Source organism: Carassius gibelio, chromosome A14 (assembly GCF_023724105.1).
Source record: "Carassius gibelio isolate Cgi1373 ecotype wild population from Czech Republic chromosome A14, carGib1.2-hapl.c, whole genome shotgun sequence".
Taxonomy (NCBI): domain Eukaryota; kingdom Metazoa; phylum Chordata; class Actinopteri; order Cypriniformes; family Cyprinidae; genus Carassius; species Carassius gibelio.
In genome coordinates this window covers 6,423,093-6,444,855 of record NC_068384.1, presented here as the reverse complement: position 1 = coordinate 6,444,855, position 21,763 = coordinate 6,423,093, and the positions used below count along the sequence as shown (strand labels likewise).

Genomic DNA, 21,763 nt, shown 5'->3' with positions numbered 1-21,763 from the left:
ACAAAGTAAAAACAACAACAAAAAACATGACAACATAAAAAAACAAAAAAAACAAAAGCAAAGCAAAATATAAAACAAAACAAAAAACAACACAAAACAAAACATAAACCATGCTAAAGTGCTAAGCTAGAAAAAGGTTGTCGAGGAAGTTTACGCCGTGTTTAAGCTTTGATAAAAAGAATATGTTACTGATTAGATGACTTCATTGTGTAAATTCTTCCCGTTGTTTATGTACACTAAACTTGATTAAATGGTCAGAAAGGATTGAACGACACATCTGATCTGCTTACACATTTGGGTTAGTAGAGAGGGTTCACAATGAAAAAGAGAAGCATGTGTATTGCTGCACATTGTGATGTGTGCCAGGAATACAGCCTGAAATGATAATTCAAATGGTTACGGATGCTCTCTGTGTTGGCAGTCATCATTTCCATTTTTTTTTTCTAAATTATGATTCCACCAGAAGTTATTTTGAATGCTTAGCAGCATCTGTTTATCGACGAACATCTGTGAGATCTCTTTCAGCTTTCTCTGTTGATCTTTCTCTTTCTTGTCTTTCCCTCAGGGCTGTGACACACTAGAGTTCATTTTTTTTTATTTACCTCCCCCACAGAAAAGCTACGCAGATATTAATCTGTATTAAAAAAATGCACCACTCTCCTTTCTCTCCAGCTGTTCCCAATTTCTTTACATCATACAATCAAAAACAAAAATGAAATGGCTTAAAAAGAATGTATTCAGTACATTTGCCTTTGTATGGACATCATCATCATCATCGCACAAAACTTTTTGTCCATTTTTAGACAGCAGAGCATTTTTCCTTTTTCGCCATTTTTGAATAATTCACCCTGCCCCACAGGGCAAGCAAAAATGTTCTCATCTGAGCTTCAAAAACAACCGAGACAAGAAAACATAACCTCATAATTTTGAAAACCATCTGCAAACAATAAGAATTCTTTGCTCGAACCACATCCTCATGCGCTTTGCATATGAAGATATAATAGGCGCTTGATTGGTGGTGGTGCGTGACCTGATAGACTGTGTTTGACTTCCTGCATCTTTGTGAATTTTTGGAACCCAATGGCACAGAGGGGGATGTGTGTGTGTGTGTGTGTGTTTGTGTGTGTGTTTGTGTGTGTGTGTGAGGGTGGAGCACTCACATGGTGGAGAGGGAATGCAGGGTGTTGAAAGCTCCCGGGGCGATAGTGGAGATCCTGTTATCGTAGAGGGAAAGCAGGCGAACGGAGCTCAGGCCGGTGAAAGTGGTGTTATCCACGCAGCTGATCTGATTGCTCCTCAGCATCCTGACGGGAACACAGAGGCAGAAGGATCACATTGAGTCTGACAGACAGCACACAGCTCAAGGGGATGGAGGAACGGAGAGCTGCTGTAATGTGTTCTGCTAACACATCACTTCAGAAACATTATTTTGTGAAAATGTGGCATGCACGCAGTGAATGGGTACACACACACACACAGGTATAAGGGAGGAAAGTAGGTGCATATGAGACAGAAGTCTAGTACAAGTCTGCATGATGGACTGCATGATGGAAATTACAGGAAAGAAATCTGACGGGGTTTCAGCAGACGGCACGAACTGTGCATAACATCATTCAAATGAATCACTGCTAAACTGGCAGTGTTATTAACCCTAATTTGAACTATAAACAAGACAGTTTAATTTATATTTCGTTTTGCATAGTGTGTGTTTGGGTCAAGTGTTGTCTACACTGTCTAGAAAAGAACAGGAAATAGTGCCCCACTAATGTAGCTCCATTCACTATAACAACATATGTAATGGATCAATAATTAATTTTTTCAATGCAGACTCAATAAATGCTGAGTGAAAATGAGCTATCAATCTATAGCCCTCTTCAGAAACCTTTTTGAAAAGCATCACATATATTGTAAGCAATTTTATTTTATGTATCATATTTTTCGGACTATAAGTCGCACCTGAGTATAAGTCGCACCAGTCCAAAAATACGTCATGATGAGGAAAAAAAAACACATATAAGTCACATTTATTTAGAACAAAGAACCAAGAGAAAACATTACCGTCTAAAGCCGCGAAAGGGCGCTCTATGTTTTCAGTGTAGACCACAGGAGCATGAAGCAGCATAGAGCACCCTCTGGCGGCTGTAGACGGTAATGTTTTCTCTTGGTTCATGTCAAATTAATTTTTATAAATAAGTCGCACTTGACTATAAGTCGCAGGACCAGCCAAATTATGAACAAAATTTTTTTACTTATAGTCCGGAAAATACGGTATATATATATATATATATATATATATATATATATATATATATATATATAACCTTATTTATTTATTTATTCTGAAAATTTGAATAATTTTTTGTTTTTGGTGTCGAGTTTGGCTTATTGCGTGCTAATTATAACAAGCTTTATTTAAACAACAGCAGTCTCTGTTTCAGTCTCTGGCTTGTTGGTCTTTGAGATTGGCAGGTAAATCTCGATGATCTTGGATCGCGGCCTGTTCTGTAACCATGTGCGTATGCTCTCTGAGATCCTGTCTGTGCAGCAGACGCGGGCCGCTTGACACGGGACAAGATGGGTTTGTGTGCCTGTGGTTGGGGAGGGCTGAGCTGCCCAAAACAATCAGGTTCTCCTAAAGGCCCTCAGCAGCACAAACGGGCTAAATGCAAACCAGAGTCTGCCGTGATGAAAACCTGAAAGCAGCAAATTCGGCATTAAACTCTGACAAACAGGGATCTGAGACGAGCAAACTCAATTTGGACAAATACTCCTGGGATTTGAAAGCCACTAAATTCAATATCGCAGGACCATGATTCCATTCATTTGCTCCTATGCACTCCTCTCTCTCTCCAATTAAGCCAATTAGAGTGACAGCAGACCTTAGGAAGGCTTTTTGTAACCACCAGGCTTCATATGCATTGTATTAGCATCTCTGTTTCCGACAGCACTCCGTCATAGAGGACGTCTAACTTTCTTAGAACAGCTTCTTGCGGTCAACATCTTAATTTCTCACAGTCTGCTGAGAACGGCCTGTAAAGACATCCTATATGAGCAGTCTGCCGTAACTCTAGTGTTTGAGCATTTGTATTCAGAACCGTGTGAATATATGAATGTTAACGTGGCTCAGAGGCATGTCTTCAGTGTAACGAGCAGGATCACCGTAGAATACTGAACAATGAGCTTAAACGTGAAACTGGCAATACTTACAGCGTTTTGAGGCCGCTCAAACCCTTGAACATCCGTCCGCTGACTGACTGCAGCTTGTTTCCGGTCAACAGCAGCTCCAAAACACCTCCGGCCCCATCAAACGCCCCCTCACGGATGTCCCGGAGTTTATTATTACTTAAGTTTCTGCAAACAGGATTGAGGAAAACATTAACTCCCGTTGCGCTCTGATGCAAGCTTTTCTTTTAATGTGTCTCAGTGGTGCTATTTATTACTCTGACAAACGGCAGAAAGCACAGGTTGTCATGGTACACTGCAAAAGTCTTTGTTTCATCATACAAATAGGTTGTGGTTTAAGAAGATTCACAGCTTAATTTTAAAGCGTGCTTCAGTTCGGGCTTTTAGATCTGCCCAATTTATAACTGTGCTAGATAGTAAGCAATTTCATGCATGATAAATAAATCACCAGTCCTCTTTCTGAGCGAACACCGCTCTTTCTAATTTTGGAGTTGCTTGCAAATATTGCCTGACAGTACACCACTGCATGCGTTTTCACATTAGGTTAGAATATTCCAGAAGCTTTTCTTGCCCTGTTGTCTATAGCATTGATGGCATACAAAAATTAATTATCCAGATATGACAAAGTCGTTCGAACCCTTCAAACGCAAAGGAGAATTAAACCAGTTCGTACATCTTGCGCAGGTTTGGCAGCTTCTGGAAAGCCCCTGTCGCCTCTAGGACCGAGATTTCATTGTCGTTCAGCCGTCTGGTGGAGAGAAACAGAGGTTTACAGTTTAACAGTAAGTAGAGTACTCACAAGCTATATTAATAAGATAAAGTCTTACACCAAAAAGCACTAGGAAACCTCACTGGAGCATGAGTAAGATGGAGATGAGAGCTAAGGGTAATGGGAAGTGATTATCATTCAGGCACTGTCTCTGTTTCAGTCTTCAAGTCTCTTATGTGGTACACGCTGTATGTATAATCAGGACTGTGATGTCATTGTAATGAAAAATCAGTATAAATAAATAAATATATTACACTATGCACAAGTTTATAAAATAAAATAAAATAAACGTTCATTCTGCTTTTGCACTGGTTGAAAATCCTGAGATTTATCACAAATTGAAAAAAAAAAATTCATTCAGTCATTTCAGTAAAAAGTTACGCAATTTTGCATGAAGGTGAAAGTGCTTCATATTTTGTTACACTACCGAAAAAACACTTTCAAAGACAATGAATTTACTGATATGACTGCATCTCAAAGGAAAAAAATATAATGTAATATTTTGCACATATGTAAAATATGTGGTAGTCTGTTATCACATTTTTGTATTTTTGAATAAAAAATGTCTTCAATCTGCTATGCTAAAAAATCTGACAAATTTACAAAGAAAACAGCAAATATAGCATTGTTACATTAATTACATGTTAAATTTTTAAGTTGAAATAACATAATAGTAATTTTGTATAATAGTTTGTATAATAGTGATTTTTTCTTCTTCTATTAAATATCCTCCAGTAACCTGTTTTATTTAAAACTTTATTTTTCACTTCGAATCTTGCCCCAATCATATTGATCCGAACGCACCTGAAATCATTAATTACGACTTACAAACTTGCAAAAATACAAAATTCCCAGGAGGACTTGAATGCATCAAAAATGTGTCAATTATAACCAGGTAATAACAAGAAACTATAACCAGGAAATGATATGTACACACTGCACAGCAGTTAGCAGTACGCTAGCATTCCACTGAAAACACAAAGTGAGCCAGGCTGGTGCAGAGAAGGTCTAGACAAGGTTCAGAGAGACTTTCCAAACATTAGTAAAAGTAGAGTCTAGTAAATAAACCATGGCTGTCTTTCTGCTTCCTCCAGGAGCTGCTTTCCCCAGCGGGGCCTGCCATGGGAAAGCACATCAGACATAAAGTGCTGGTTCCTGGTTGCTAGCATTCCCGCAAGAGCGCTATAAATAAGCAGCTGTGCTAGCGGGTGCAAGCTGTAGTCACTGAGCCGCAGAAAGACAGAGAAAGAGAAAGAGAAAGAGGGAGTGACAGATGACTGGACTGCAGAGGGAAAACCCTGATGTGTCCTCTACACATCAACACAAGGGCAAACGCATTGTCACCCTGTCTAGCACTGGCCAGGGAAAACACGGCTGAGTGGCTAATGGACATTCATTCACCACAACTCAGCTGGGGACGAGACCCCGTGAACAGAGGACGGGAGAGAGGAACGAGGCCTCGGAGGCAGAGGGAAACTGAAAGAATTAGTGAGGTGAGATTGTAAATGATGGTGTGAATGACTGCTCAAATGTGTGGCTCTTACAGGTCGGTGGTGTGCTCCGGCAGGTGAGGGGGGATTTTGGTGAGTTTGAGGTTGGAGCAGTCCACCACTGTCCCCTCACACCGACAGCGCTCAGGACAAACCAGGTCCTGGAAACATTCGCCGCTGAGACGACTTCGGTAGTCCTCCGCACCTAACACACACAACAGACACAAACAGAGAGAGACAGACATTCAACTCAGCATGTGCATGGTTAAACCTCACAAAATCTGGCAAGCATACTGTATGTCCAGGTCATACAATAAAGAAAGAGATATATTTAATGTATCATAATAGCCTATACTATATAAATGCATGTATTAATATATTATAAGAAATATATTTGCATTAAAATTAAGCTTATTATTATTTTTAGGACAGTTCTGGACCATCTGGACCGGCTGCTCCACTGAATCACAACCTGTAAGTATGATAAATAATAGATGTTTATATATTCCTATAGAGTGTTCAAAATACATAACTATGGCAATAGGCATATCATTTCTGACACGCGCTGTACATGGTCGACCAATCAGAACAGACTGAGCCATCTGACCAATCAGAGCAGAGTAGGCTCAGGGAAGGAGGGGCTTAGAGAGACTGAACCTCATGAATGAATCTTGTGAGAATCGTTGGAAAATGAGGAGACATTAAATGCATATTTAGAGAAAACGAAAGCATGTTTTGACCTTACATGCATACAGTATAAACCTATTGTAGGAGAACCCTAAAAATCGCATAATAGGGGCTCTTTCATGACTTTATAATCATTATAAAAATATGTAAAATCTACTTATTTTTCTATATAAAATGTAAATTTGTACTTGTCATGCAAATGTTGTAATATTTACTGTATATAAAAAATAATTAAAATAATTTAAAATAATGGGAAGGAAATTAATCTCAAAGTAAAATGCCTAAAATGTATCACAGTAATGAGAAATTGAGGGAAGTCTTAATGGCTTTGCAATGTTTATTTTAAAAAACACTATGTTAAATATATGAACACAACTTTACTTATTGTTCTATATAAGATCTGTAAATTTTTACATATCATGCAAATTTTTACATAAAAAAAAAAAAATTCTTATTTTTCTTTTGATTGTAGGGGAAAACATGACCTGGACATATTTTTCAGATTCATCCACATAATACATTTTTTTTAAACAGTTTATTTTACACCTTTGTTCTTTATACCAACAAACACGTCCACGAACAGACACAGGCACTTGTTTTGCGCACACAACCTCATCGTCTGCATTCTTTTTTAAAGATAGCAGCGTCACTGAGCGAGGGGTCATGTATCGGAGGTCTGGCACTATGAAGTGTTTTGACAGGAAAACACAGGCAGTTTCTGTGTAACACAAGGCTCTGGCCGCCTGCGATAAGTCTGCTTCCCATCAGCCATCACTCGCCTGCCACTGTTTATCTTATTCCCACCATCTCCGTTCGGCTGCCCTGATGCTTCCAGCCAAACGGCCTGATGTCTACGAGAGCGACCTTAAAAAAAACACGCCCTTTGAAATGCAGACGGAGGACACAGCTAGAGCTCCTCACAAGCGATCCGCTCTTCCCAGGTTAAAGAACGGCACCTTCACTCCTCACGGTGGCAAAGACAGCTGCCACTGCACATATCCCAGAATGCCATGCGGTGTGCGAGTGTGTCCAGCGGTCCCTGGTGCTTGACGGAACCATGTGAGGCTTGTGTAGACGGCGGCACATGGTTAGATCAAGCACAAGAGACAGCTGCACCAGAGGCCAGAGTGGAGGAGCGCAGCGGGACGGAGAGGCGGGGAGGAGGAGGAGGAGGAGGAGGAGGAGGAAGGACACAGCAGCCAGGAAGCCGCCCAGAACTGGGCCACCATGCACACAGCCGGGCCGGCCGCTTTCCCTCATCTCAGCATGGACATTACAAGGCCCGAAAGGACAGACAGACAGACAGACAGGGACTAGAAAGACACACACATAAAGACATCACAGAGGAGAAAGGAGCGGAGCAAAGCCCTCTGCCACCACACATACACACAGACATAAAACACAGATTTTCATGTGCAAACACTGTGGAAACACACGCTAGGGGCCAGTAGTGGGTTTGTGTGCTCTGGCGTTGCACTTGTTGTCGTGCTAATATACTGACAGAAGTTTAATGAGAAAAACCTGTGGCTTAATATCAAAGCAAACAGTGGCTGCACTTCTCCTACCAAATCAGTTCCCTCAGGGGCCCGTGCTTTTGGCTGCGGGTGGGGGACCATTTCCGACTCGTGAAAACATCCTCTAAAAATGCATCGTCATTCTGCTTCAGAACAGCCAGCATTGTCCTATTAGCGCTCTGAAACCTGGCAGTGTGTGAGAAGAACTGCTCCAGGCCAGAGTATGCCACACACACAAACACACACACACACACACACACTCATAGGAAAAGGAGAGGGACGTTACTGAATGTGAGCAGCCTCAGTGTGAAGAAACATGTGAGCAGCAATTGCTGGGCCAGAACTTCAATCCATCCACTGTGCAAGACACTGTGCACATCCTATAGAGGACTCATTGTGGGTGGGACAGGTGGAACCATGTAAACTATAATAAAAAGTAGCCCTGGGTCTTTCATAAGGTGTAAATCCCTTTGTTAAGTTGGACCAAAAATCCATAATTTAGTTGTACACTACCATTTTCCATTTAAAGAGGATTTTTTTGGCTACTGGTTTGCTCGTATTATACTATTTTCATTCAGCAAGGATTGCATTCAATTAAATTGCATGCATTAAATTGATCAAAAGTGACAGTAAAGGCTTTTACAATGTAAAAAAAAAAAAAAAAAAAAAAGCTTTTCTGTATAGCTGTCAACTCTTCAAAGAATCCTAAAAAAGTACAATGGTTTTCATAAAAATATTAAGCAGCACAAATGTTTTCACATGTTTCTTGAGCATCAAATCGGCATATCAGAATGATTTCTGAAGGATCATGCCACGCTGAAGAGTAATGATGCTGAAATATTCAACTTAAAATTGAAACTATATTAAAATAGAAAACTATTTATTTAAAATTATAATAATATTTCACATTATTACTGTTGTTAATGTATTTTTGATCAAATAGTTGCAGCCTTGGAGCTCATAAGAGACTTTTTTCAATACTAATGCTTTGATGCATTTTGATAGTCCACTTCAGACATTGTAATAACCGTAAGTAACTTTGTAAATATGTCAACTAGCAGTCATTAGAGTATTAGTAGACTGTCTGCTTAACGTCTAATAACACTTTATTTTGATGGTCCATCCACAGATATTCAAAGTAACTTTGCAAGTGCATGCCAACTTACTCTACTGACCCTAACTCAACAGTCTACTAATGCTTTAATGAGAGTTGTTTCATGCAGTTGCAAATTAATGAGAGATAGCCAACATCTATGTAGTTTCTTATAGTAAAAAAAAAAAATGCAACCCTTTTAAAAACAAACACATAAAATATCTTAAGAACCCCAAACGTTTAAATGGTAGTGTATTTTGACAACTTTTTCACGAAGCTGCTGAATACTCAATGTGAAGTGAGCGATCATGTTACAATGTCATAACATTTTGATTTCTAAATGACCCATTTCACTCAAAGTTAGGGTGACCACCCATCCCGCGTAGCGCGTGTGTGCACAGAGTTTGAAGCCCAATTCATGCGTCCCACAAATTGAGACTGTGTCACGCATAATTCAATGCTTGCTCAAAAAAAGTTGGTCGCCCATCTATATCGCGGTCGACAAGTCGATCTTGGAAGCATTTTAAGTCGATCGCGAAGATTTTTCAAAATCTGAGAAAAAAAGGTGCGAGCCGCCGGTGCGAGTTGGGAGGTGCGAGCCTCCGCTGACTGCGCGCGCACCTCCCGAAACAGACGAGACATTTATACTTAACGCAACTGTTTTAGACTGAAAACCAGACCATACAACTGATTTAGACGCGGGTGCCGGTGTGATGAGATGTACTAATATCCGTCTGCTCGGGCATGATTCTTTTAGGCTGTAATTGATTGATTATTGAGGTAATAGGGATGGCACGGTTCGCTGAAAAAAAAACCCAAACCGTTTCTGTTGATGCATGCGCATTCTGGCTTCCCAAACATTACGAAAACATGAGAAAAAAAAAAAAAAAACCTGGACAAATCATTCACTCTTGTTCAACGCGAATGCTGTATATGAGCAGTAATTTATTCTTAAAGTGAATAAATTGTAATGAAAAATAAATAAAATTAAATAGCTAAAGTAAATCGTAAGTGGAAGTGCATTTGTCGATTCTGCCATAAGCATACAGTACATCAGCAATTACAGATGTTTAGGCGAATAGGGCATTATTAATATCCCATGTAAGGTGGTATATGCTAGAAATGGGTTAACCACTATCAGTGAGTCTGCCCATGGGGTGTCCCACATTGTCCCTCAGAAACATACCCCTTGTCCCCCCTTGGGCTTATTAGCAGGTGGTCACCCTACTCAAAGTACTGAGTAATGACCTGTTTTACATAAAACACAGGTGTGCATGTGTGTAGCTCTACCTGTGCAGCGGAACTTCTTGCCCTTGACCTGACTGATGCGTTTGTTTGCGAGACGACGCGGATGACTGCATCGAGCTCCGCTGGTCTCAATTGGATTGTCGAACAGGTAGTCGGCCAGCCACTTCAGATGACAGTCACACATGAAGGGATTCTGAGCGAGGTGTCTACGGAGGGCAGGCATAATGATAAATCAAAACACTTGATTAGAGTCAAGGGAGTTTGTATAATCAAACAGTAATATCCTGTGATAACAAAATGGTTCACTCACTGCTTTTATTTGTTTAGTCCACATTTATCTCACTGCTGTTAATGTTGTTGTTTTGCTGTCTACTTGGAGCTAATTAATTGCGAGGTGAAGGCAGTCCCGCTCAACAGTTGCTTAGAGACTGGAGTCTCCTGGACTGAGTGTGGGTGTGAAGGATAGGGTGTGTGTGTGTGTGTGTGTGTGTGTAACTCACAGTGTTTTGATGGCGCGCAGAGGGGTGAACAGGCCTTTGCTGATGGTCTGAAGCTTGTTGTCATAGAGGGACAGCAGGTTGAGGTTCTGCAGGTCTTTGAAAGTGTTCACTCGGAGACAGTTGATCTTGTTGGCGTTCAACAGTCTGAAAGAGGAAACAAGGTTCATTTGATGCTTTTTTTCTCATCAGTGCAAATACATAATAAAAAAGCCAAAAAAAAAAAATGCTTTAAGCTCTGCTATAATATTTGTGTTTAATTTAAACTTATAATAATTGCTTTCTTACCAGTTTAATTGTGATACAGAGCACATAACATAAGTTGCATACCCCCCCCAAAAAAAAAACTGTGAAATGAATACAGAAATTTTCGAAATTATGTATTCCCAAAAAAAAAAAAAAAAAAAAGATAAAAAAAAACAACAAAAAACAAATCAAAGCCAATAAGAAAACAAATAAAAAGCTAAAAAAAAAAAAAAAACTAACAAGCAAAACAAAGTGAACTGAAACAAAACAAGCAAATAAAAAAAAAATTAAAAAAAATAAACTGGCAAATGGATGCAAAGCAAAAAAAAAAAAAAAAAAAAAAACGAGCACAGTAAAGTAAAGCAAAGCAAACCAAAAAGCAAAGTACATAAAAGCAAAACAAATCAAGCAAAGTTAACCAAAACAAAGCAAGCAAACCAAACCAAAGCGAGAAAAAAACTAATAGAGAAATGTGAACTAAACCAAACAAACCAAAAAGCAAAACCAAATGTAAATAGTTTAATAGCTGTAATTTTTGCCATAGTGTCATATATGCTGTTCTTGATGACTGATGATTATTTACTGTTCAACAGCAGGCTATAATGTATAATAGTCTCCCTATAAAAGCCTCTTTCAGTGCAGTCCCTGAGGAGCTGCCCATTGTCCAAGTGCCTGGTTCCCAAGGGTACTTTGTAGAAGACTTAAGAGACAATAAGGCCTTTTATTTTCAATTTGCCTGACTGAGCGGAAAGTGCTGCTCTCTCTGAATGATTTTATGTTTTGCTTTAAAACCTCTAGTGGAGAACATGATGGTTGCAGTAAATTTGGAAATCCGCCCTGTATCAGTAAGGATGAGCAGTGTGCAGATTTCAATGGTGATGAACTTCACAGTGTGGAATCCACAAGGTGCTCAAAGCTGTACGACTTGATGTAAGTATCAGAAACATATTCAGATGTAATTTACTCGGTTCACACATCACAAATTTAAATAAACCCGGAGTGAATGTGTTGTCGATGAACTGCTGGAGTTGCACCCATCCCTCCTGTCATGACACACACTCCTCCCTGACTCCTTCACGTCTCTCCCGTTAAGACGGCCTGACAATTGACTAACGCAGTCATGTGCTTAATTACTGAAAGCCATTGTAATGAGGTTTTGTCTTGCAGAAAATGCATGCATCGTTAGTCTACTCACAGGGTGAACTAATTAGGTTCGAGTATCTCAAAAAAATAATAAAAACAAAAGTGAAGAAAAGCATACACTAAAGAAAGAAATACAAAAACACTAAACTAGCTTTGCAAAATTGGTGGAATGCCCTGAGGTGTACCTTTGAAAGGGTCTTATTAAGAAAATCCATTAAGGATGAAGAACTTAATTGCTGAAAACACAGATAATTGAGTCATTATGGCAGTTCACAGTGAAAACATGGGCCGGGCCGCTCCAGTAAATCTTGATGCATAATAACAGGTGATGTGAGCTTATTTTTGTGCCTGAGGCAGCAGTGTGTGTGTGTTAAGAAAAGCGGAAGCCATCAGAATTTCCTCAAATCATTAGAATAAGCTGAAGCAGGCCGATTAGAGCCGACAGATTCACCTTAATTTGGACCATTACATGCAGAAATGATGTCTGAGCAACGTTTCCATGTCTACACAAACATAAGTGGGTGTGAGGGACATGTTTAGCAATAAAGTCCAATTTGCATGCTAATGATGTCGAGAGTGTTCCCCCAGAGGAAACGAGAATAAAACCTGATGCTCCTTTCAGTCTAAACACTACATGCTCTCCTCAGTTCTTTAAGGGCTTTTCTTCCTTACATGAGGGAAAAGGGAGAGATGTTTTACCTCCAATAATCCAACAAAAGTCTTTTTTTTTCACTAAACACATTTTTTCTCGTTGTGAACTGTGAAGCTATACATATAAACACTGGGGTTCTGTTACAAATAAAATAAAATAAAATAAAATAAAATGTTTTCAGGTAACAAAATAAAAAAAAAATTCTAGGTCACTAATCAAAAAAATTCTGTAAATCATGCACAATCAGGCTTTGCAAAAAAATTTTGTGATCAAGTGCTACATATATTAAAGCAAATTATTAATTTAATTATTAATTAAATATCAAGTAAATAAATAGAGGAATTCAGAACATTTCATTTTTTTTAATTGTTAAGATACTAAGATAAAATATTATAAAATAATCTTACATTTATTATAATGTTTTTCTTTTTCTCTCATGCTGACCAAGGCTGCATTTATATGATCAATAATACAATAAAAACAGTAATGTTATGACATTATTACAATTTCAATTAATGCATTTTCTATTTTAATTTAATTTAATTTTAAAATTTAATTTCTGTGTCACATGATCCTTAAGATATCATTCTAATATGCTGATTTGATGCTCAAGAAACATTTCAAATTAGTTTTGAAAACGCAAATATATGCAATTATATTTTTGCAATATAAATCCTTTGTAACATTATAAATGTCTTTACTGTCACTTTTGATCGATTAAATGCATCCTTGCTAATTTCATTAAGTGGAAGTGTAAAAAAAATTAAAATGAAAACAATCACTAATGGTGAAAGTTGGACCCCACTGCATATTCCCACACACAGCAGTCATTATCTTCTTGACATTGAAGGTTATTGAGTCATAAATGCAGCACTCACAGCAGCTGCAGGGAGACCAGGCCATCAAACAGTCCCTTTGGGATCTCAGCGATTTTATTTCCATACAGGACCCTGGAGATACACACAGATACAGTGTAAATTAAGAACAATGTCTCAGTCTAACCCATGTGCAACACATCAAGCGAGTATGCATCTTTCTTAAAAGGGCTTACATGTTTATAAAAAGGCAGCCAAAATCATGACAGTGGCACATAAAACTAATCCTCTGAAGTCATATGATACGATCTAGCTGTTGATGATCATGTTAGGTGTGTTAAATGCAGGGTAGGCGATTTAGGGCAGAGTTTCCAGTGAATAATGATTTATGTTTCAGTCACAAAGCTATCATATGGCTTCAGAACAATGCATGACTATTTTTATGAAAATGTTTTGTGTCCTTTCTGAAGTTCTCCATTCATAGCAATTGTGTTCTGTGTCCACGGAAGAAAGAATGAGTTCATACTGAGCTCTAAACAATGCTCACTTCTGGCTGAACTATTCCTGCGACACACAAACGTGTGGTTGTGTGTTTGTCATCTTGCGCATCCTCTCGGCTTTATTCCTATTCCCTGAGAGACGGCAGCCCATCTTCCACCCCTCAGCGTCTCTTTAATCACACGGCGTGTGTAAATGAGCTCTGTCTCGTGTACAGCTGTGTGGGCCGGACGCAGAGAGAGAGAGATCTGACCAAATTAATATGAGTCTTCTGGCTCGCTCTGACTTGTTGAGGTGATTTAAATGAAAGTTCTCCCTTGTGTTCACGCTGCTGCAGATGTCAGCAAACAAACACACACACACACACACACACACTCAGCTCCATTCTCTCAGCCTCCTGTCAGCTGATTTATCCGACACCTGTCCTTTCACCTGACTGCTGAATGAATATTCATATGTTTGTGTCATTCACATAATGTTTGCATGTGTATGAGAAAAACACTTACAGTGAAGTGAGCGAGCGCAGGCCACTAAACGCATCTTCTGCTATCTCAGATATCTGATTCTTGCTCAGGTCTCTGTAATGACATAAACAGAGATAATACAGCCGACTGTTAGACCAACAGAGGGATGCTTTGCACATTTGTCTGAAAGGACATTGATACTCCATAAATACCCAACAAAGTCGATACTGAGGAGAAAGAACATAAGAAACTGCCTTGTGATCATCATCAGCATAATCTTTAAAGAGGAAGTTCACCTAAAACTGAAAAGGATTTACTTTTTCTCACATCATACGTCTTCGATTACAGCGAATTGGACCAGTTTTAATATTGCACTTTCATGAGAGAGAATAAAGAATGACTAGTTCCTTAAAAGTCTTCCGTCATGTAAATAGATGTTCTCCGTTTTGGGTTGGAAATAAATTCTAAAACGATTTCGTGAGAAGTGTTTATGAAAAATGAACACATATTCATTTTTTTTTTTTCTTAGATTGTCTGTTTGAGCATATTGTTCAAAATACAGAGCTCTTCACGTCAAGGCATCACAGCCAAAGCAGAGGTGAGAAGATCTGAATTTGTGTCTAAAATATCGATTTTCTTGTGCAAGGTGAATCTGCTGTGCGTGTTATGAACCCTTCTACTATTTTTTTTCAATGTGGTTGACAGGAGATCACTTGCAGCAAGTACAGAGTTCATACATATGCTGAAAAAGTATAAAAAGAAAGTGTGTATATTTCTAGATGTGTCAAAACAGAGGAGTGTTTTTTGGATGTACTCTATTGTTCAAAAGTTTAAGGTCAGAAAGACTTTTGAAAGAAGTCTCTTATGCTCACCCAAGGCTGCACTTATAAAAAAAAAACATTAATATTATTAAATATTATTGCAATTTAAAATAACTTATCTATTTAAATGTATTGTATTTATTCCTGTGATCAAAGCTGAATTTTGAGCAACATTCCTCCAGTCCTCAGTGTCACATGATCCTTCAGAAATCATTCTTATACGCTGATTTGCAGTTTTAGAAATTTCTTATTGATTCATATTTTTGCATAAACTTTGCATGATTTTTTGATAGGGAAAAAAATCAAATCGGATTAGTCTAAATGGTAAAATCATCCGTTTGTGTTGTTGTGTGAGGAGCTTCTTACATTCTCTTCAGTTTCTTGTATGTGGAGAATGCTTCTGCTGGGATGCTCTTGATCATGTTCTGCTCCAGACGGCTATATGGGAACAGATGGATATGTTTTGTTACACAACGCTGACTTTTCCATTACACTAGTAATTGCATATAATAAAATTACGAAACAAATATGGCACAGCAGAGAAAAGAAAACGATGTAATATTCCTGTAGGTGTTTCGCAAATGCACACGCACCATATCACATTTATTCCCCTCACAACACAGATCGGCTGCTGATTTCATTTCTCGGCGTCTGAAAGCACGCAGAGGTGTGCTTTACAGGCCCACTCTTAAAAAATAAATGTTTCGATTAAAACCGAAAGGCCAGATTTTCAATTCCAATTTTTAGCTCTTTATGTAACCATCTACACTATATACCTGTGCTTAAAAAAAGAAAAAAAACATTATTCAGATCTGAATAATGTAAATCCACTTTTTAAAAAATGCATTTAGAATTATTATTATTATTATTATTTTTTACTATTTTTTTAATTTATTATCGGAAACAGAACTATAGAGCAAGAGTGAATAAAATGTTCTTTGCTTTCTCAAATCTAAAGAGCTCAAAATGCGCTTTCGTTGAAGAACGTTTTGTTTTTGAGAGTCTGGCTGGTATTTAAGGCTCCTTCAGGAGGTCTACAGAGAAAGCCATCTAATGCTTCACCGCAGCCTGTACATTGAGTGTTCAATTTGTGTTTTGGCTCACTGGGATAGGAGGGCACAGAAAACAAGCATCTGAGAAACAAGCACAGCTCTCTGCATGCTCCAGGTTATACATCATTTCATTAGCCCAATTTGTTTTTGGCTATGGGCTCGTTTGAGCTAATGTGTCCAAGCCTGCATATCCATTCATTATGCAAAGGTCATACACTATTGACATAACAACAACGGCGAGGGACAGCACATATCAGGGCAATTACCTACCTGTCCTTTAGTGCAAACAAGGATCTCTGAATCAATAGGGATACCAAATACCCTGACCAAGATGAAATGGGCGTTCTCCAAAGCACGAGAACATTCAATCAGCCTGAGGCAAGACGGCCAAAACACATTGGAGAACTCAAGTGTTTTCTTTGTAACAGTACTCTGCTCTGCTTTATGATCATTAAACACGATGCACACAATGGAAACGTTGGCCTTGCAAATTTCCTATGTGCAACCCGAAACGTCCTTGTTTATTGGAGGATATCCTGCAAAACCTCTTTTTGGACGTTATCTTGTATTTGAAGGACACCGAATACAGAAGTGGCTGGAACAACAACAAGGTCATATGTTTTAAACGGCGATGCTGTATGAATTACAATAATTTGATTGCTTTTTAATAGGGATCTGCTAACATTAGCATTACGCAAGCTAACATACCCAGCACAATGAAGCAAAGGTCATATAAAAACGTTAATAGGCAGAAACATTGACAATAACATTAATCTAACAGTTGCATTAAAAAAATGAGGCTTTCTCATAAAAAAATATCGACAACTAAGAGATCAGAGGATAGGTTTTAGTGGATATCCTCCAAAATGAGTTTAAAATGGACTTTTACAAATGTAACGTTTCCACGTTCGGGATTTCAAAAGTTTTGGTACTAAAATAAAATAAACGGAAATGATAACTTGTCTTCTACTACTGAGAACAGGCTCAGTTCAGGGTCTTGGTTAAATATGCGTCTTTGTGAAGCGTTAATATAAATGTAATGTAAGACAGTGGGTTATTTCTGAAGTCAATGAGTATTACAGGGTGCTGTCAATCGACAAATTAATCAAACATTAGAAAAAACATAAAGGTGGTACATTTTAGATATGTGTAAATGGCATCTTTTTACTAAGTAGTCTATTATTAATGAAGGCCAGTATCACATAGCTTGCTGCTACCGATGTCTCTATTAAAGGGGTCATATGATGCTGTAAAAAATAACTTTATTTGGTGTATTTGGTGTAATGCAATGTGTTTATGCAGTTTAAGGTTAAAAAACACATTACTTTCCATGTTACCAAATACATCCGTATTTTTGTATTTGGTAACATACTTACAAAAAAAAAATCTTTGTATGGAATATTTGTATGAGAACACTCTGGTTCACCCAAAAAGGGACGATACTCCACATAATGAGACTTGCGATGATTAGACTATATCCAGAGACAAACAGTCTTCAGTGACTGCAACCGTAACACTGTGGTTGAATGTGATCGAAAATCTCGGGTTTCATGGACATTAGATTGGGTTTAGTATAACCCAGCTCAATTTGATCCTTGACTGCACTGTAAAAAGTAATTCAGTGGCTTAGTAAATTTCACAAAAATAAAGAGCTATATTTACTTAATAAAATCTTTTGAAATCATTTAAGTGATATTTTGAGTGGGTCAGGTTAAAAATAATAATTAAAAATCCAACAAATAATTTCTCTAAAATTTACATATATTATTTAAGTTTATGTAATGAAAATAAATAAGTATTTAACTAACTAATTATATTTTTAATATACCCTCAATATTTCTGGTGAATTCTAATATAAATATTTGATAATTATTTACTTGTACTGATCTGTTTTAGAAACTAAAATTATTAAGTATTTCCTACCAATTTTCCTAAATAAAGCTCCAGCTTAATAAATGACGGTTTAAATAAATTGAGTAAATTTCGCGGCTAAAGTGATCACGTGTGCAGCTCCGCAGGAAAAAAAAAAATCTGCTTTCCTCAGCAGAGACGTCGACTAGCCATACTCCTCACAACTCCTGGTAAGTAACGTTAGTCAGCTAATCCTACTTACGTTTGTAACACTTTATTATAAAGTTAATAATTATTAAGCATTTCCTAACAATTGTCTTTGTATTTTACGTCATCTTCAACAAGTTTCGTAGCTTAATCGAAGTCACCTGAAGGACGGCTTTCCTGAATTTCCTCAGCAACGGCAAGACCCGCACTCCTCTCATATCTTGGTACGTTATGTAATTTAGCCAGCTAAAACTAAATATGTTTGTGATGTTTAATTCAGAAGTTAATTATTAAGGATTTCCTAACAATTGTGTTTGTATTTTGCGTCATCTTAAGAAGTTTAACGAGTTTCGCGGCTCAAGCAAGAGGCACCTGTCACTGAAGGACTGCTTTTCTCAGCAACGACGTGAACAGCATCACTCGAATTTCCTGTAAGTAACTTAGTCATTTTATAACGATGTATATTTGCGATACTTTATTCAAAAGTTGATTAAACATTGACCGTGTGTACGTGTACATAACAGTGTAGTTTTCTAAGTTAGTTAGTGGGGCAGCTATATGTATGTTAGGGTTTTTTTTCCTTTTTTTTTTGGAGTGGATTAACTTTCGTACTATTTGGATCACCGTTAATTTCAACCGCCATTTGAAAGTCTAACGATAAGTGAGTGTACCGTGGTCCAGCAACTATAACTATACATGCCCAATGGAAAACAATTTTGTACAGGTTCCCCTTTGGGGTCAGTGGCTTGTCAAAAGGGAACAGATCATTTATGAACTTTCAAATTACATTCTGTCTTGTAAAAAGCTGTCACGTTGTTGTAAAACATCATAATTACTACATGAACTCAATTATGAGCTCTTAAATAACCACTACAAATACGCCATGCAAAAGTATTTAAAATGGTGTGGACATAACATAGACTGGTGCGTTTTAATCAGCTCCCACTATAGGGAGTCAGCCAGTTTAAGGCATGCTCCGTTGTAAAATCATTCTAGTGCACTGAAACCTAGTTCACATACAATATCGGTCAAAAGTTTGAAAACAGTAAGCTTTTTAATGTTTCTAAAATAAGTTTCTTAAGCTCATTAAGCTTGCATTTATTTAAAAAATAAAAAAAAAAAATGCAGAAAAAACAACCTTCTATCCCCCCCTACCCTCTATCGCTATTTGGCTGGTAATTTTTTTAGGGTTACTCGCCAGACTGATATAATATTTATATACACACACACACACACACACACACACACACACACATATATATATATATATATATATATATATATATATATATATATATATATATATATATATAAATATATTAAAGCCGAATTTTCATTCCATTACTCCAGTCACCGCAGCTGTTTCACAACAAATCCAGACCTGGTGGGTATTGAAGGACAGCGGAGGCTGGGGGAGGGGTACATTGCATTTCAAGGTACACATTTACAATCTTATAATATTCAGAAATTTTATTAAGTTCATAAAGTTAAATATTATTGTAATATTTACTAAGCCACAGAATTATTTAGAGGGTTAAGGGTTGAGTGTGAGGGTTAATGCAATGCATATTTTTTTTCAAGTAGTGCAATTAAACAAGCTTTTTTGTTTCAAAACCGTTAGTCATTTTACTTAAATATTACACATGTTTATAAAGAAATTGGTTTAAACAATGCGGACCTCAATAAAAGCCTATAGCATTGATTTAAAGCATGGAAGCTCGCAGTTGGTCTCTTTTCATTTTTCTTTTAGGTTTATTGTTAAAAATAAATGTCCCTATGTAAAAAATTAACCTGTCCTCTTGTTAAGAAGAATGCTGTTAATTTTTGCAACTCCTCCCTCTAGTAAACTTTGTTTGAGATTTTACCTATAATATGGTCCAACAGAATGTTTGCTTCTTCAGGTGCTATTTGTTTTGTGTATTTGTAGCTTTCTTGTAACATTCAGTTTTGAATGTTAGCTCTAACCAGTTATCTTTAAAATTTGCCTGTAGGGTTCAGCTGATCTACCGGTCTTCGTACAAGCAGAGTTGGCAGAGGAGGTCATAAAAATCTACATCCTTCGGGACAATGATGGGGCAGTCAGCGATGTAGGAGTTGTGATTGAGGGCATCACTGTCCTCCGCAGTCTTGGGAATCTCAGCAGAGTCTGCTGCTATCTTTTGGGAGTCACGTATGCATTGGATTTGAGATATTCCAAGACCCACAAATACAGGTCCTCCTCAAAAAATTAGCTTATTGTGATAAAGTTCATTATTTTCCATAATGTAATGATAAAAATTTAACTTTCATATTTTAGATTCATTGCACACCAACTGAAATATTTCAGGTCTTTTATTGTTTTAATACTGATGATTTTGGCATACAGCTCATGAAAACCCCAAATTCTCAAAAAATTAGCATATTTCATCCGACCAATAAAAGAAAAGTGTTTTTAATACAAAAAAGCTCATCCAGAGTGTTGGGTCTTGCGTCTCTCAACTTTCTCTTCACAATATCCCACAGATTCTCCATGGGGTTCAGGTCAGGAGAGTTGGCAGGCCAATTGAGCACAGTAATACCATGGTCAGTAAACCATTTACTAGTGGTTTTGGCACTGTGGGCAGGTGCCAGGTCATGCTGAAAAACAAAATCTTCATCTCCATAAAGCTTTTCAGCAGATTGAAGCATGAAGTGCTCCAAAATCTCCTGATAGCTAGCTGCATTGACCCTGCCCTTGATAAAACCAGTGGACCAACACCAGCAGCTGACATGGCACCCCAGACCATCACTGACTGTGGGTACTTGACACTGGACTTCAGGCATTTTGGCATTTCCTTCTCCCCAGTCTTCCTCCAGACTCTGGCACCTTGATTTCCGAATGACATCCAAAATTTGCTTCCATCCGAAAAAAGTACTTTGGACCACTGAGCAACAGTCCAGTGCTGCTTCTCTGTAGCCCATTTCCTGCACACGCCTGTGCACGGTGGCTCTGGATGTTTCTACTCCAGACTCAGTCCACTGCTTCCGCAGGTCCCCCAAGGTCTGGAATCGGTCCTTCTCCACAATCTTCCTCAGGGTCCGGTCACCTCTTCTCGTTGTGCAGCGTTTTTTGCCACACTTTTTCCTTCCCACAGACTTCCCTCTGAGGTGCCTTGATACAGCACTCTGGGAACAGCCCAGAATTTCTTTCTGTGTCTTACCCTCTCGCTTGAGGGTGTCAATGATGGCCTTCTCAGGTTGGCAGTCTTACCCATGATTGGGATTTTGAGTAATGAACCAGGCTGGGAGTTTTTAAAAGCCTCAGGAATCTTTTGCAGGTGTTTAGAGTTAATTAGTTGATTCAGATGATTAGGTTAATAGCTCGTTTAGATAACCTTTTCATGATATGCTAATTTTTTGAGATAGGAATTTTGGGTTTTAATGAGCTATATGCCAAAATAATCACTATTAAAACAATAAAAGACCTGAAATATTTCAGTTGTTGTGTAATGAATCAAAAATATATGAAAGTTTAATTTATCAATACATTATGGAAAATAATGAACTTTTATCAT

At 37.9% G+C, this 21,763-nt stretch overlaps 1 protein-coding gene and 1 long non-coding RNA gene across 3 annotated transcripts in view; one reads left to right on the top strand and one right to left on the bottom strand.

Annotated features, from left to right (window-relative positions):
- Positions 1 to 21,763, bottom strand: part of LOC128027348 (slit homolog 3 protein) — a 163,405-nt gene that overhangs the window by 32,063 nt on the left and 109,579 nt on the right. The window contains exons 10-18 of the mRNA XM_052614891.1: positions 15,487 to 15,558; positions 14,342 to 14,413; positions 13,401 to 13,472; positions 10,485 to 10,628; positions 10,027 to 10,190; positions 5,497 to 5,647; positions 3,857 to 3,931; positions 3,208 to 3,351; positions 1,161 to 1,304 (exon numbers count right to left, since the gene is read on the bottom strand). Coding sequence (XP_052470851.1) covers positions 1,161 to 1,304; positions 3,208 to 3,351; positions 3,857 to 3,931; positions 5,497 to 5,647; positions 10,027 to 10,190; positions 10,485 to 10,628; positions 13,401 to 13,472; positions 14,342 to 14,413; positions 15,487 to 15,558 — 1,038 coding nt within the window. The remainder of the gene's footprint in view (positions 1 to 1,160; positions 1,305 to 3,207; positions 3,352 to 3,856; positions 3,932 to 5,496; positions 5,648 to 10,026; positions 10,191 to 10,484; positions 10,629 to 13,400; positions 13,473 to 14,341; positions 14,414 to 15,486; positions 15,559 to 21,763) is intronic.
- Positions 17,779 to 21,652, top strand: LOC128027349 (uncharacterized). 2 transcript variants are annotated; one of them, XR_008186675.1, is made up of 5 exons: positions 17,779 to 18,253; positions 18,369 to 18,454; positions 18,567 to 18,661; positions 19,581 to 19,666; positions 20,222 to 21,652. It is a non-coding gene; the product is annotated as an uncharacterized LOC128027349 (long non-coding RNA). The 2 variants fall into 2 exon arrangements; XR_008186674.1 differs by having other exon boundaries at positions 17,779 to 18,454.